Source organism: Tamandua tetradactyla, chromosome 12, assembly GCF_023851605.1.
Source record: "Tamandua tetradactyla isolate mTamTet1 chromosome 12, mTamTet1.pri, whole genome shotgun sequence".
In the NCBI taxonomy this organism is placed as follows: domain Eukaryota; kingdom Metazoa; phylum Chordata; class Mammalia; order Pilosa; family Myrmecophagidae; genus Tamandua; species Tamandua tetradactyla.
Window position 1 is genome coordinate 55,524,079 of NC_135338.1, and position 16,798 is coordinate 55,540,876.

General features: G+C 41.5%; 1 protein-coding gene and 1 long non-coding RNA gene across 6 annotated transcripts in view; one reads left to right on the forward strand and one right to left on the reverse strand.

The window, feature by feature from the left end:
• Window positions 1-11,402, forward strand: part of LOC143652160 (uncharacterized) — a 79,751-nt gene extending 68,349 nt beyond the window's left edge. For all 3 annotated transcript variants that reach the window (XR_013160450.1, XR_013160451.1, XR_013160449.1), the window contains one exon: window positions 11,246-11,402. This is a non-coding gene — a long non-coding RNA (uncharacterized LOC143652160). The remainder of the gene's footprint in view (window positions 1-11,245) is intronic.
• Window positions 363-15,729, reverse strand: SERPINA11 (serpin family A member 11). Of its 3 annotated transcripts, none has more exons than XM_077123446.1 (5): window positions 15,630-15,729; window positions 11,967-12,612; window positions 5,718-5,991; window positions 2,582-2,729; window positions 363-707 (listed from the first exon to the last, which is right to left on the reverse strand). In XM_077123446.1, exons 1-5 carry the CDS (start codon window positions 15,654-15,656, stop codon window positions 504-506), a joined length of 1,299 nt encoding a protein of 432 aa, XP_076979561.1. In that variant the 5' UTR covers window positions 15,657-15,729; the 3' UTR covers window positions 363-503. The 3 variants fall into 3 exon arrangements, with proteins under 3 accessions (XP_076979561.1, XP_076979562.1, XP_076979560.1); XM_077123447.1 differs by lacking the exon at window positions 15,630-15,729 and adding an exon at window positions 13,758-13,924; XM_077123445.1 differs by lacking the exon at window positions 15,630-15,729 and adding an exon at window positions 13,189-13,383.
• Window positions 15,730-16,798: the final 1,069 nt, after the last annotated feature.

The window sequence follows — 16,798 nt, forward strand, 5'->3', positions numbered from 1 at the left end:
CGTGGTGTGGAATCCTGACCCAGTTGCAACCTCTTCCCATTGCCACCTGACATCTGGGCAATGGTGTCTCAGGATGACTTCACTTCACTGTGCAGCTGAGATGGGCCACTGTGAAGGGAGACAGTTGCTGATAACTCCTTATATCCTTTGTCCTTTTACTGTGACTCTTACCCAAAGGACACCAGGGAAGTATTAGCAGGGGTGATAGTGGTGGTGGCCTTTCAGGGGACTGTAACATGAGGACTGTTTTCATTTTCAACTTTCTGACCACAGTTTGACACAAGATGTGAGGATATTACAGAGTGAATGACTGGAAGCTCTTGTTGGAACTGATCTTCTTGCTTAAGCATTGCTCCTCAGTGTTCACAAAACTCATTGCCAACTTTATTGGACTCTTTGCTCACTTGGTGACTGGTCCTACAACAGTCCCATGATGCAGGCAGGTGCTGACTTTCCTGTTTGGTCTGGAGAGAAACAAGACACCCTCTGGCCTCCCAGAACAGTCACCCTGCAGCTGGGTTGACGACTCTTCCCAGGAAAAGTAAGCTCTGGGTGGTCACATCCCAAATGAGCAAGAGAAAAGGTCTGTTGAAATGGGCATGTGGAGCCGAAGTTGTATTCAGAGGCTGGGGCTGGGAGAGGAGGCCAGAGGCAGCCCCTGCCTCGGTCCCCTTCTCACTCATGTCTACCACCGCCTTGTGTGATACCTAAGAGAGTAGAGGGGTAGAGAGAGCATCAGTTCTGGGGGGGAAAATACCTTTTTTTTTTGCTGCACTATGAAGTTGGAGGCCAAAAGTCTTATCCTATTCAGGCCCCACATACCCTGCCTTCTTAGGAAGCAGCTCAAGCCTTTCATTTTTTCATTTCACTTCCTCTTTCTCATACTCCATTATGTCATGAGGGTTTACTCTGCCAGTGCTGTTTGCTCTTTAACAAGAAGACAAATAGGCCTGCACAGGGCTGAGAGCTGCCTGACTGCAAACCAGGTTGCAAAAACCCAACAGTGACTTTTCTGTGCGTTTCTTGAGTGCCTGGGAGTGCACAGCACAGGCTTGGGGGTCATTTTCTACTACACACCACACTTAACACCTCTAGGCCTCCGTTTTACAATTTCATCATCTTTAAAATTGGCTCAGTTGTCCTAAATCAGTGGTTTTTAAACAGTATTGTAAAGCTTAATACTTCATGTGCTACCTTTGTTGAGTGTCACAGAGTCCAAAAGTTTAAGCATTAGTTCCCCTACTCATGCCAGATAAACCCTCACACCCAGCGGGAAAGACTCTCTATCTGGTTAGTTTCCCTAACAGCTGGACCAGGTTATCAACCTAATGGATTTAATTTCCCTTCCAGCCCATGAAATTATTCGAAAAAGCCAATCACATCCTTTCGCAGGAATCTGGGAGAGGCCACCTTCCAGCTCATGAAATTATTCGAACAAGCCAATCACATCCTCTTGCAGGAAGCTGGGAGCAGCCCACCTTCTCGTTACTGTAAAGCCTGCCTCTCACAGCCCTGCAGGTTCACTCTGCTTCTGAGTGCAAACCCTACGTGGCCAAATGGCATGCAGTGTCCCCCCTTCCAGGGCCGTCAGTATACTTGACTAACAAACTCCTGGTGATTTCACTTGTCTAATGTCAGGTTTCATGTGTTTGGCCATTCCTGGAATCTTAGGGTAAGAATCCTTCCCACACCAATGGTGTGAGGAGGAAATGGGCAAAACAAACTGGGCTTGGTGGAACCCTAGGAGTTCCCTAGAGGTGCCTTAGTGGAAAAAAATCAGAGTAGCAGGTTGCCCATTCCACATGACTTAAAATCCCTCAGGAGGGAGGAGAACTCAGGCCACCCCACTGACACTGGCTTTGATTATGGGGCTTGTTTTGGCCAATATTATCTGAGCAGCTGTGACATAGGCCATGTTTGGGAAGAAGTATTAAGAACCATTGCACACATTCTTTTACTTTCTTCCCATTGCGAAGAGAATGATCTGTCCCAAATAGGGGCTTCTTCTTTAACTTACAACCTAGAAGAAAGAATATATGTGAAGCAGATCTGTAGCCAGATGGAGTGACACGCTTCTGACAGGCAATATGAACAGGAATCAAAAGTTTGTTTTGGTAAGGCACTGAGATTTGGGGGGTTGTTTGTTACTGCAGAAAAGCTAGCTAATACATCTTCTCTTCATGCCCTTCTACTCTCTATGGCTATGAAAAAAGGCAGATAGCCTTTCACCATATTCCCTAGGAGAAAGTATAAGGAATTGAAACAAAGCATTTTCCACACCTGGGGCAAATCTGGCTCCATAGATGACCCTGCGTGAGTCTCTACTCTATTCAGAACATTGCATGTCTGCTTTTCAGACTATAAGGTCTAGAAGAAGGGGAGGTAAAAAGAGATCTGCCCATGAGATATTTGCTTGGGTAATAGTAAAAATGAACTTTAAAGGTGTGGTATTAAAGAACCAAAATCAGAAAAATAGAGAAGAGTTTGACTTTTAAACCCAATGAGTGTTAAAACAAAAAAAACTTTCCCCTTCCCCTTTACCTCCCTCATAGTCCCACCCCACACACATTTACCACCTTACCCTGGAGATGGTTTTGTTGAGATTTCCAACAATTCCTGAAAAATCAGCTTCTAAATTGAATATGTTGGTAAGACCAATTTGGGAAAGTATTTCTTCCAGGTTATATGTTCCAGAAATTGAAAACCGTGGCAAATGCAAATCCAACAGACTGGAGAAGTAAGCAGAGAAATGATGCTGATTTAATATACCTACTCTTCTTGCCCTGTCTGCTGGCAGCCCATGTTTCAGAGAGTAGTGTCCCCACCCAGTGTGGACCAGTCTTCCCACAGGGTTACCAGGTAAGGAATATCCCACAACCTAGAACCACATTTCCTTTAAACCTCAGAGTACCTTGTGTCTGGATCTGAAAAAACTTACACATCCATATGTCTATCATCTTCACTCATGTGTATAGAGGGTCTTCAGGTTCCAAACACTGGGTTAAGTTTTTATAAGGTCTAACTGATCAAATCCACATAGTAACATGTGAGGTAAATATCTTAATATTCCCCCATCTTTGTATGTGATTCTATCATCAAGTTCTGTCGGCTCAACCGCTGAACTATATCCTGTATCCATCTACTGGCATCCCCCTAATACAAGCCACTATAATCTCTCCCCTGTTTAATCTTTAGTTCCCTTAAAAAATGACTTAGTAATGGCCATCCATGGGGCTGTTGTGAGGATCAAAAGCAAAATCATGTATATGATAGAAATCAGTATGCTGACTCTCACCCCAGCTACTGTTATGCCTTTCCATCAGGGTTGCCACATTCCCTGGGTTGAGTTTAGAAGCTTCTTTTCATCCAGATTAAATCTCTTCTTTTCTCCCTGGGCATATTCTTTCTCCTTAGTTATTGAATTACAACTGCTAGAGTACCTACAAGCTCATTAGTTGATCACCAACTTGGAAACCTCTGCCTCCTGGCTTTTAGGACCCAGTTTAATGAATTCAGATTTTAGTATCTCATTCAGATTACAGAATCATTGCCAGTTTAACTCCTGAGGAAATATGAGGCCTCTGATGCCTAATTGAAGTGGGATTCATTCGGGAGCCAGGAGTTTAACAATGAAGGGGAGGAGAAATGAAATGAAAAGACACCTTATCCTACTTTACAACTTTTTCCTTCAGCAGGACTTGAAGACCATACCCCAAGCCAGTGGGGAAGGTTCGAATAGAGTCTAGCAGAGGAGGGTTTGTTAGAAAGCTTAACATATTAGGTGTTCAACAAGTATAAACGAATAAATGAATGGAGTACAAGGAGGGATGACACACCTAGGCAAGCTAACCTTCCTCACAACTAAATGGAAAGAAACCTGGCCAACTCTGAAATGTTTATGTCTGAAGCCAATTAAAATGCCTATGATATTTTAGCTGTTGTTGCCAAGAGAAACAGTAATAGGGAGCATCTGGAATTTAGGAGAGTATCTTGGGCTGTCTTTATTTATTAAAGGCAAAGGAGAAGACATCAAGTTAAACTCTTCCTGAGAGAAAATCCAGGGGTCTGGAAAATTCTATATTGTGGGATGGAAGAAAGGGTAAGTTCACCCCAAGGGAGCTGAGACTATGAGCTGGTCATCAGCAACTAGCTAGAGCTATGTAAGTTAATGGACAACAGGTACCATTCCTTAAATCCCAGCCTTTCCTCTTCCTTTGACCTCTATACCTTTTATCTGGTGCCTTGTTCCCTGCCAAGATACAAAACACTCTTTCTCAATCCCTGGTACTTCAGTGTGGATGGGGCACCGAGACTAGAATTCTGCGGGTATGAACAGTGCCTGGTGCCCATCAGGTTGTGCTGGGTTAAAGTTGGCTATCAAAGGGTGGAGTTCATTTATTTATTTTTTTTATTTTATTACATGGGCAGGCACCGGGAATCAAACCCGGGTCCTCTGGTATGGCAGGCAAGCACTCTTACCTGCTGAGCCACCGTGGCCTGCCCAAAGGGTGGAGTTTATATTCCCCTGCCCTTGAATATGGGTGAGTTCTGGGATTGCTTTGACCAATAGAATTTGGCAGAAGTGCCCCAGTGTTGATTTTCAGGTTCAGGCCTTGAAAATGTGGCAGCTTTCCATTTTCTGCCTTTTAGATCATCTCTCTTGGGGCCATGAGCTCCCATGTAAGAAGAGTTATTCTGAGGCTTCTGTGCCATGGGAAAGCCCAAGTTAGCCTTTCAGAGATGCTGAACGGAGAGAGATGCTGCTCTCCTGTCTGTTACAGCTATCCCAGCTAAGATACCAAGCATAAGGGCAAGGAAGCCTCCAATGACTCCAGCCCCAGACACCATCTGATGGCAACCACATGAGAGAAGCCAAGTGAAAACCACCCAGGTGAGACCAGTCAGTGTACAGAACTGAGAGAGATACTCAATGATTGGTTTAAGCCATTCTGTTTTGCGATGGTTTGTTATACAGTAATAGGTAACCAAAATTCAGGGCCAGATTTTATTCCAGAGTAACCCACAAAGGAAAATTCACCTAAAGAAGAGCTTAGACAGTGAAGGGGTCTTGGGAAATTAGACAAGCTGAAACTGCTATGACAAAACCAACAGGCAAACAGCAAATGAGATGGCAGGGGATGATAGAGATTGCATAAAATTGGCATTTTGATTTTTACAATGTACTTCTTGGTACTTAATTTCTTAAAAAGTGTTTTAACTTAATAAGAGGCACGTTTTTTTCTCTCTCTCTCTTTTTTTCTTGTTAAAAAAGAGGCACCTTTTAAAAAATACATTGTTCTATGGGGTTATGTTTATTCTCAAGAATTGCCCTTGACCTGATTTGTTGGCCACACTGAATTATCTTCTGGGATTAAATTATTACTAAGAGGAGGAGGGGAACAAGAGAAAAGGAAATTGGGCCCAGAAAGACAGCCAGGAAGAGTTAATAATGATTCATATCCAGAGAGCACTTGTCATGCAACAGGTACCAGGCTAAGTTCTCTATGAGTACTAACTCAATTAATCCTATCAGAAATCCAGTGAGGTATGTATTACTCTTTTTATAGTTGAGGAAATCCGAGGCCCAAAGTGGTGAGAAAGTTTCCCTAAATCACATAGTTAGCAAAAGGGAGAACTGTGACTCAAACTTAGAGTTGTGCAAGACCTCTCAGGTCCTTGAACACAGTCTGTCATAGTCCTTTTGCTCTGACACTTACCTGGGCAGGAGCAATTGGCCCCATTTTCTCAGAGTCTCGGGCTGCAGAGCAGCCTCTACCTGCTTCATTTTTCCTGGATCCGGAAGGATCAGCAGGGTCAGGGCATTTCCGCTGTATTCTATCTGGAGGACAGTGCAAGCCACCTCTGGGTCATAGAGGAACCTATGCATTTCCTTTTGGTGCATCATGGGGACCCGGACAGAGGTCTTCTCGTCCACAAAGAAGCTCTCCTGCTTCTGGGTCTGGTAACTATTAAAAGGATGCTTCCACTTTGCTGAGAACACAGAATCCATAAAACAATGAGAACATAATCTGAGAGAGTGCCTCTGGGTAGACATACACAAAACCACATTGGTTTTTGTGACTCCCATTTGGGTATAAGTATGAGACAAAGAAATGACACTGTTACAGGAATCAGGAGGCCAAATTTAGGCCTGACTCAGTCACTAAAGCAAGTCACTAGAGTTTGAGCTCTATTGACTTCTGATTTTGTTCCATTTCTTAGCCTTCAAGAGGGCAAATATTTGTCAGCTACTAAGCACCTTCCATGTGTGAGACATGATCTTTTCAAATCTTCATAACACTTAAAATGGAATAAGTATTATCATCCCCATGTTAGAGATGAGGAAAGCGAGTCTCTGAATTTGTGTCAACATTCTAATCTGTAGAACCTTTAAAAGGTGACATTGGAATTGGCCTCTGAATCTGACTGCACAGTGCAGATTCTTTGCAATCCCTGGGTTGACTCTTCATTTCCAAGCTGCTTGTAGACAACAATCTTCTACCTACATGAGGCTGCATTCCAGAGAAGCTCAAGAACCACCCCTCCAAATCTCTAAAATCCAAACTGGAAAGAATAAGGTTAATAAAATCTCATATATAATGCAAAAACCCATTATGACAGAATTGTAGATGTAGACCCAGTTGGTCATGTCACTTCAAAATGTACTATCTTATCTCTTATTACTTATAAATTCCATGTACATCCTGACTTGACCTCCTGAAAGCACTGGTCTTGGTGACAGGGGAAGGGTCTGGGTCATCCTGCCACTCATACACATACCCAGTAAATGACCAGGTATTGTTGATTCTACCTCCAAAGCCACAACTTTCATCAAAGCTACCATCATACTTACTTTGGACCATTTTGAGAAACTCCTAACTTGTCTCTTCTTTCCTATTATTATTCACTTCCAAACCATAGCAGCCAGACTGATCTTTCTCAACAGATCTTATCATATAACTCTAGTGCTTAAAATTTTTTGCAATTATGGGAACCCTAGATATGGTCCAGGATTCCCAACATGGCTTCTACTTACCTCTTCAGTGCAGCTTTTGGCACTCCCCCTGAACATTCCCCTATTGAATTCAAAGACACAAGAAAACTGAATTTGTTTCAGTTCTTTAAAAATGAAATATCGTCTCTACCCTGGGCCTCTGCACATGCTGTTTTTTTTTTTTTCAACTTGAATCCTCTTTTCCCAGTGTATCCAACAGCCTCTTCACCTGACTAAATCTTACTTATTCATTATGCCTCCTCTTAGATGTATCTTCTTCCAAGAAGACTACCCTCATTTCCCAAGTTGGATAGATGTTACTTTTGAGAGCTCCATGGAACCCCATACCTATGAAAGCAAAGCAGTCATTATCCTACTGAGTTGGATTTACCTCTTTGTTTATTTATAACCCCCATAGGGCTGTGAAATACACAAAGGTGGGAAGCTCTATCTTATTTGTAGATTTTCTGAAGAGGCTAGCAAAGTCCTTGAAATGTAGTCAATTCTTAATATGTGTTCTTGAAAGAATGAATTAATACTATTCTTAGAAGTTTCAAACATGAGAACAAAGTTTAGCATGAAATCATTCATTTGGCAGACATTTAAAATATGTTTGGTCATGTATTAGCTTCTGTAGAATCAAAAGCAATTAAACTCAGGCCCTTGAGACTTCTGGTTAGTATTATAGACTGAATTAAAGTAGAAAACCCTTTTCCTTCCTTAAATACTTAGTAATCCTGGATAAAATAATGGAAAAATAAATAAGCAAATAGCCCAGCTCAAAAACAAGAAACCAAGGTTCCAGAAACAAAGAAGGGATATATATCTCTCAGTGGGAGCTAAAGTTATCTGACTCACAGAATTTCAGAATCAGACATAGGCTGTAGGGATTATAATGTCTTCTCAGGATCAGTAAATGAAACTGAGGCCCACATTTGGAACTGAGTTCTCTGTAAATAGCCAGGAGCTCAAAAGGCAATCTCTTACCTATCTGGAAAGCCTAGACTAAAATTTCTGCCCAGCTGCCCAGAGATAAAGCAGGAAAGGTCACTGCTCCAAGTAAGAAAGAACATTGTATAAAAATGAAAGAATTGCCCATAGAAATAAGTCTATGTTCTCATTACCCACACAAGGCAGGAATATTACTCCTCATCTAAGATATCAATATAAAACCAGTGAAAGCAATGGGACTAGGCCAGAGGCTAATATGAAATTGCTTCATAGAGACACTTCCAGAACCCAGGCCTTAAGAAATTCACACAGAAAATAATTTTTACTCAAGATAATCTCAAAGACAAAATTTCAATCCTCTTGAGAGGCAATCAGCAAATTCAATAAAACAATGAATTCATTATTTGAGATTTTCAGATATAGAATAACCTGAAAGGAACTTTTCAAAAATGTGTTTTTAAAAAGAATGAATAGGGTGGGCCACAGTGGCTCAGCAGGCAGAGTTCTTGCCTGCCATGCTAGAGACCTGGGTTTGGTTCCTGTTACCTGCCCATGCAAAAAAAAAAGAATGAAGAAAATCTGTAAGAAAAGAACAGGTCATTTTATTAAAATATAAATTCATAAAATGAAAATATTGCCTGTGAAATTGAAAACTCAGTGGATGGGTTAAACAACAGACATAGTTTAAGAAAGAATTAGTAAATTGAAAGTTAGAAGTAAAGAAATCACCCAGAAGGCAGCACAAAGAGATAAACAGGTAAGAAGTATGAAGAATTCAAAAGGTGAAATTATAGAATCCACCCTATTTCTAATCGAGCTCCAAAAGGAGAGAAAAGAGAAACAGGAGAGGTGCAATAGAATGGAGGAGAATTTTACAAAATTAAAAAGAGATATGAGTCTTCAGAGTGAAAGAGTTGATATGATTCCAAAGAGAATAAATAGAAATAAAACACATCTGGAGCATCATGATAACCCTGCAGATCATGAAAGACTATGAGAATGTCTTAAGAGCAACCAGAAAGAAGAGATAGGTTAACAACAAAGAAACAACCATTAAACTAAAAGCAGAACTCTCATAATAAATACCACAGAGGCCAGAAGACAATGGAAAAATATTCAAAATACTGAGAAAAATACATGGAAACTTATAATTCTATACTTAGTTAGACTATTGTTCAAATTTGAAAAGAGAATGAAACATATTCTCAGACAATGAGAATTTGCTACTCATAGACTTTTGCTACCTCTCACTATGAGCAATGATAAACTCCAGGTGAGCTAGAGACCTAAAGTAAAAAAAGCAAAGCTTTAATAAGAAGACATTTTAAGAACAACTTACTTAGAATGAAATATAGATTAATATACTTATGACTTTGTAGTAAGAAAGAACATTTTATAAAAATTACAATCCATCAAGGAAAGGACTGATAAACTAGACAAAGTAAAGGATAGTAAAACTATCTTCTTTATTACAAAAGATTCCATGAACAAGTTAAATAATAAGTGACTTCCTATGAGAAGATAGTTGCTACATAACTTACAAAGGATTAATATTAATATCCAGAATATTTTAAAGTAAAGCAATTCACAGAGGAGGCGCACAATGATTAATAAACAAATGAACCTAAATTTAACTTCACTAAAAAATTGTGAAAGATCACAATCAGATAACAGTTCACACACATGGCCATTGATTTGGCAAACATGGAAAGATCTGACATTAGCAAGTATGGCAAAGATGTGGAGTAATGAAATTTCTTATATTATATTGGCAGGAGTACAATATGGTAAAGGCTAGCAGCACTGAAGGTGTGTATACCCCCAACCCAGCAGTGCTCTTTCTAGGAGCTCTAGCACAAGTACATGAGGAGGTATGCACTAGGCTGTCCATGGCTGTAACAGTGAATAACTAGGACCATATAAAATATCCATCTAAAGGGTGCAAGGGTAATTCAATGGTAGAATTCTTGTCTGCCATGTGGTAGACCCAGGTCTGATTCCTGGCCCATGCACTTTCCAAACAAACAAACAAGCAAACAAATGAAAAACCAAGCAAGCAAAAATTAAGCAAATGGTGCTACAATAAGGGGATATTCACATGGAAAAAGGATGAACTGTGACCCCTGCCATATAGCATACAAAAATATCCATCTAAATGATGAACATTGATTCTATATATCAACATGAATAAACCTTAAAAGCGTAATTTTTTTAAAGGTAAATAAGTTGGGATCCTTGGAGAAACAGTAGACTCTAGGATTAGGGCAGGAAATATATGAGACAAGCCTGGAGCATCTTGTAGTACCAGAAAGTAAGGAAGTACTCTCCCCCTAAAAAAAGAAAAAAACCCCACAAAGATCGGGTTGTTAAAGGGACACAGGAACCAACTGAAAGAGCCCCTAATGGTCAAAGCTGGAAGAATTTGAGCAACAAAATAAAGTAGTATTGGATTTTAACCCAGAGTATAAAGCAAATATCCATGAGTCCGTACAGATATGAATACATGATTGAATAATTAAATAAATGGCTGATTGGGGATAAATCTGTGCAGAAGCACTGTAGATAATTTATGCAAATACTCCATGCTCAAGGAGGTGGAGCGTAGCTCCCCATGCCTTAAGTGTGGGCCGCTATAGTAGCTTCATTCCAGACACTACAGTACAGCAGAGGGAAGAAGAGTAACTTGACAGTAGCGAAACTTGCCAAGGACTACCTCAGCCAGATAAAGGTCAACATGCCACAAAATATAATAAGATTGTACTTTACCTCTGCGGTTTCCTCCTAAAACCTGTAACCCCAGTCTAATCATGAGAAATGCATCAGACAAATCCTGATTGAGGGACATTCTAGAAAATCCCTGACCAGCCAGCCTCAAAACCGTCAAGGTCATCAAAACAAGGAAAACCTGAAAAACTGTCACAGACAAGAGGATTCTAAGGAGACACGAAAAGCAAATGTGATTTGGGATCCTGGATGGGCTTCTGGGTCAGAAAAAGAACATGGGATAAAAACTGAGGAAATCTGGATAAACTCTAGGTTTGAGTTTTTTTTTTTTAAGTGGAAGAGCTCAGTTTCCCAGGAAGAAATAGATACATATGCAAGGAATCCAGGAAATAACCAATGTTACAAAAAGTAAACAGAAAGAATGATAAAATCGTGAAGTGTTCAAAGCAACAACCAAAATAAATGATTTATATCAGTAAAGATGTGATAATGACGATAAAAAATAAATGCATAATAATATATACAGTATGATACTGTTTGTGTAAAATTTAAAAACACATCCACATTGTCACACAGGAATGTTGATGGGTGGACATGTGGACAAGAGGAAAGCACACCAGCCCTAGGACCATGGTTGCCTCTGAGAAGGGATGAGAGGAGAGAAATGGGACCAGGGAAGCATTAAACAGGATTTGATCCGTATCTGTAATACTATATCTTAAAAAATAAAAATCTGAAGTACATGATAAATTGTTAATAGTTGTTCATTCTTCATATGTATGATTTTAATATTGTTCTCTATGTATTTCTGTATGTTTGAAATATACCATAATATATAAAAAAAGAATTTTCCAAAAATAGTAAATAGAAAAGTGAGATAGTATTTAAAAAAGTCAGAATGGGAAAGGGATAGACGAATCATGGCAAGAGAAATTGAACATTAAGTCAAGAAATTGTAGTGAATGATTATTATTTAAATATATGGAGGTAACTACCAGGAAAAAAACAGCTAAAAGGGTTCCAGGTAGTTGCCTTTTGAGAATAGGGCTAGGATGGTGGCAGGAGGTGGTGCAGGAGATAGTTTTTTCTCTTTTATGGGCTTTTTAACCTTATACCAATATCTGGTGAAAAAAATTAAATAATTTAAACAAAAATAGAAAAGAATGCAAGAAACTCTTTCATCATAGAACTTGGAGTCCAGTTTCCTGAGACTTGGAGAACCTGTTGGCTGTGTCTCTGGGGTAAGAGCATTTACTTATAGGGAGGAGGCAATAATTTGATCCAAGTAAGCCCTCACCTTTGAAAAAGATGTAATTCAGGTGAACCATGAGCGTGTCTTGGCTGAACTCTGGAAGGCAGTCCGTGATTAGCCCATACGTTTGCTTCCTTACATAGTCATTAATCTGCCTCCCAGTTGTAATGGAATCCGTGAAGTTGGCAGAAAAAGCAAAAGCACCATACAACTCCTTGATGCGGTCCAAAAACTGCTGCTGAGGCTTCAGTTGCTTGTCCAGGAACAGGGAGTTTCCTATTTTCAGTTCAAGTTTGGGGCTGGGCAGGTCAAGGGTATGGATTAGGCTCTGGTAGCCCCCGTGGATGTCGGCTTCTGGGGTCTCAGTGAGGTTGAAGCCCAGGCCCTCCAGGATCTGAGACAGGGTGTCCGCTTGAGCCCCAAGAGACAGCAGGGCAAGGGTGGAAGAGATACTCACGGGCGAGAAGAAGATATTTCCTGGGGACTTTGCTGCCAGCTGCTTATACAAACGCAGAGCAAACTTGGTCATGGTTGGCGTGATTTTGTGGTAGGCTGGGGCTGCCTCTGGCAGCTGATTCCTGGGGGTTTGGGGCACCCGCAGACTCTTATCTCCATGGGCAGGGAAGGGCTGACAATGGACAGAAGCCAGCATCCCTGCTCCAAGCATCCACAGCCAAGCTGGCCCCATTGTCTGAAAACAAGGTGGTGAGCAGGTCATTCACCTACATAAATGACTTGATTTATGAATTATTGCTTGCACAATAACCCTCCATTCAAACTGAGTCCCCCAAGAGGCTCTGCAGAGAACAGGCGGTGAAGGAGTAGCCAAGAGCCAGACAATTTTCCCCAAGGCCTCAATCAGAGCAGTCTTTTTTATCTGTTTGACAGCCACACGATTTTGTTGACTAAAGGACTATGAGTTACAAAAACTCTTCTGTAGGGCAGGCAACCATGGCTCAGTGGCAGAGTTCTCCCCTGCCATGCCGAAGACGTGAGTTCATTTCCCGGACCCTGCCCATGCAAAAAAAAAAAAAACGAAAAAACCAAAAAACACTTCTGTGGTCTATTCTCTCCTGCCCTTCTCCCCCTGTTTCTCCCTTTCTTCCTCTTTCATCTTTTTCTTCTTCCTTCCTTCCTTCCTTCCTTCCTTCCTTCCTTCCTTCCTTCCTTCCTTCCTTCCTTCCTTCCTCCCTCCCTCCCTCCCTTTCCTTTTTTCTTCCTCTTTTTAGTCATTCTGTCAATTGTTCAGTAAGTTTCAAGCACCTACCTGGTTCAGGAAACTGCATTTGATACCCATTTTCCAGTAGGGGAAGGAAATAATCTTAATTCCGGACCTCAGGATCTTAGGATATTGTTGGGGTGACACTCCATAGCTAAATAAGCAAATTTATACATAACTATAAATTGAGAAAAATTCTATGGAGTAAATGCACAGGACTCAGTAGCAACGAATGATATGTCTTCCTTGCGGTAGGTGTGGCCATGTAGCTATATACGTGCCAATCAGCAAAGAGAGAGGGTGTGTGCACTACTAGGTGAGGCCCTAAAAGGAAGAGGAGCCCCCCCCCCCCCCCCCCGGGTCTGCCCTTAGACCCGAGGACCTAAGCAGCCATCAGGACCAGGAGGATGAAAAAGCAGCAGGGCAGAGGGAGCCAGGAGGAAACATGAGCACGAGATCCGCTTCGGTCTCAATCAAGCCTGCTCTTTCCAGTATTGCTTGATTGCTCATTACACACAGTAGTTGAAACTTATTTCCCAATTGATGCAGGAGTTAGGGGAGATATCCCTTGTGTGTTTTTTAAGTTATAAAATGTATAGGAAAAGACTTCTGCTCACCTCCAGGGAGTCAAAGTGGAGCAGCAGCAGCAGCAGCAGCAGCAGCAGGAGGGCCCCTTGTTTCAGGACAGGGGCTGCAGCTCCAGCCCTTGTTGCATTGCAGTGTAGGTCACCCTGTCTCTGCTGGCTCTGCCATGTCCAGTGCCCTCCTTTCCCTCTTGGCCTCACCCCCCCCCCCGCCACTACCACGTGCTCACAGGCCACCTGGAACTGTCCTGGTGGTGCTGTCCTCAGTGAAGGTCAGGATCGACCTCTTGCTCCCTTCAAAGCTGGCTCTTCCCTTATCCCATTTCCACAGTAGTTGCTACTGTGGAACAACTAATCCTTGTTACTCTTTCCTGATAAAGGCTGGGTTGTAACCATCACCTTTAGTATTTTTTGCCCAAACCAGTGACTCCTGAACCAATTAAAAACCTCATACAATGTGGGAGAGATCATATTTTTGCAAATGGTTTATAGCTCCTCGTGCCCTAAAAACTGTCACGCTACAAAGGCAAGCTGTCAGGAAGGGACAAATGCGGCCTCTTTATCTGTTATGTTGAAATACGTTTGCTGGTCAAAGTATTGTTGGTCATTTCCCAAGGCCACATACTGTCTGCCTCCACACAAACCAGTGTCAGCTACTTGCTTAATGATTCCCTATATGCGTTAGGTTTTCCTTTGAAGAAGGATTTGGAAGATGCAGAACAATTTGAAAATTGGTCTGCCCTTGGGTGAAATAAGAAATAAGCCTGTTATGAAACCTTTCTGGTTTGTTTTTCTTATCCAATTGAACTGACTACCATTTTCTACCCTACTGCACCCCAAAGATTTCCAGACTTATAGAAGGATCTATTTCCCAAAGCAGGAATCTGGGTTTGAATCAAGGCTCTGCCAGTAATTCACTGTGCAACAGAACCTCTCTGAATCTGGGGCCACTTGCAAAATGCAAATATGACACATACCTATCTTGTGGGGTTGCTTAGGATTACTTGACGTACAAAATATAAAGCACCTGGTAGAAGTATAGAATGTTTGTTTTCATCTCCTTTCACCAGGACTGAGTTTAATTATGTCAAATTCATTGTCTTCTTCCTTTTTCAGAAAGATCCCAGAGGAAAATCAAGAGCTTCCTTCAAGTGTTTACTGTGTGTTTGGGATATTAGATATATGGTATAACTGGTTTCCAATCAGAGGTGTCTGCCGTTGCCCCAGGGTGGGGGTAGGTGGGGATTTTGTATCATCTCAAGGACGGAAGAGGGAGTGCTAATGGCATCTAGTGGGTGAGGTCAGGGACTCAAAGTCTTTGAAATGTTCAAAATAGTCACACACAATGAAGAATGATTCTTCCCAAATGCTCATACTGTTTTTGTTGAGAAATGCTGCTTTATGTCATTTAATTGAGTCCTTCTGGGAAGCTTCAGAAGGCAAAATTATTATCCTTGATGTATATATGGAACAACAGAGGCTCAAAGTCTGGTGAGTATCAGGGGCAAGATGCTAATTGCAGACCTCGGCTCTTAAGTGTTACCTTTTTCATATAATAGTGTTTCTAGTAAATCTGCTACAACATCATCATTTTGCTTTGTGTCGTGTTGTTCTGTTTTCTAACTGCTCAGAAGAGCTGGGGTTCCTGTCTCAACATTCTTGAAGGCCAAGTTTTCCATAAAAGGCTATTTGAAACCTGAAATTCCTCCTTCATGACTTGGAGGCAGGACACACATGCATTCTTCCTTCAGGGGCTCGCATCTCTATCCCTGGACCCAAAGCCAGAGAGAGAAAGAGACAGACAGAGACAGAAACAGAGAGAAACAGAGACAGAGAGCAGCAGGAACAGAGGAAGAGCCGCCACCTCTGCCTTCTCTTTGGGCACAAGGGAAGTCCAGTACTCACAGCAAGGACCTGGGGACGCCGAGCCATCAGCTGCACTGCGTGGCCTCCTACCCAGGGAACAGTGGGGTCTGAACCCGGCAGTTGCCTGGTCAATATTTGTCAGGCCAATTCCTGGAACAGGTATGGAGGCAACGCGCAAACAGGAAGGGATCTTTTTTTTTTCAAGTAATTCTCGTCTGACCTAGAAAACAAATGAATGTATCGTGATTGCCAAACAAGATCAGACTAAGGATACTCTGATAGTGATGGCGATGGCAGGGGTGGGGGATGGTGGCGATGCGATAACTGCTGGTCCATATATCAGGGGCTTTGTATGCCCCAAGCAGTGTTCTTTATTGATCATTCTCCTAATAACGATACAGGAGGAACATGATTTTAGCTATTTTACAGATGGTAAACTGAAGCTGTGTGTGGTCCAACAATTTGCTCAGTAGGTGGGTGATGGGACTATAACCAGAAGATGGGTCTGACTCCTCAGCCCAAATCCTCACCACTATGCCATGGTATTCCAGTATTTTATTGATACTCGAAATAAATACAACCCATGTGCAGAGAAAAAATAGTCTAGAAAGAATTCAACAAATTCAATGACACCTTCCCTCTTGCTATATTGAAAGCTCCATCAAGTGGCTTCATTGATTCTTGTTGACTCATGCATCCTAAACATCTAGAACAGAGCCTGGAACCAAATGAATATTGTTTATCTGAATGAACCCCTCAGTGATGGAATTAATGTGACTTTTATGTTCTTCTTGGACAGAATTTCTAGTAAAGTTGCTATGACTATGTTGTTTTGCATTGTGTTGTATTGTTTTGTTTTCCTAACTACCAAGAATACTTGCATTCTAATTTTTTTGTGTTCTCCTAATTCCTTGCAAAGAGCATGCATTTTATTTACAATCGGAGAAAACCATGAAACATTACTTCTAAAAAGTAGAATGATTAAATCACACAGGTAGAGCAAAATAAAATCTTGTTCAGGCACAGTGGTTCCAAACAAGGGGCATTTTTTAAAACCTCAGGCACCTGGCAGGAGAATGAAGCTGATTCTCCATGAGGTGGGGCAGGCGTGCCTCTAAGGCCACATTTGTGAAAGTGTCCCTGATCCAAATCATGCAGCTATTCAAGGACCAGCATTTGGCAACAACCCATAAGGTTTGGTCCCAACT

What these genes read in the sequence shown, in the direction of transcription:
- SERPINA11 (XM_077123445.1), bottom strand. Translation starts at nt 13,218, where the DNA reads ATGGGTATCAAATGCAGTTTCCTGAACCAG. An exon ending in AATGCAGTTTCCTGAACCAG is followed by an intron (nt 12,613 to 13,188) that starts GTAGGTGCTTGA and finishes CCTTGTTTTCAG; the next exon opens with ACAATGGGGCCAGCTTGGCT. An exon ending in TCAACAAAACCATCTCCAGG is followed by an intron (nt 708 to 2,581) that starts GTAAGGTGGTAA and finishes CTACTCTCTTAG; the next exon opens with GTATCACACAAGGCGGTGGT.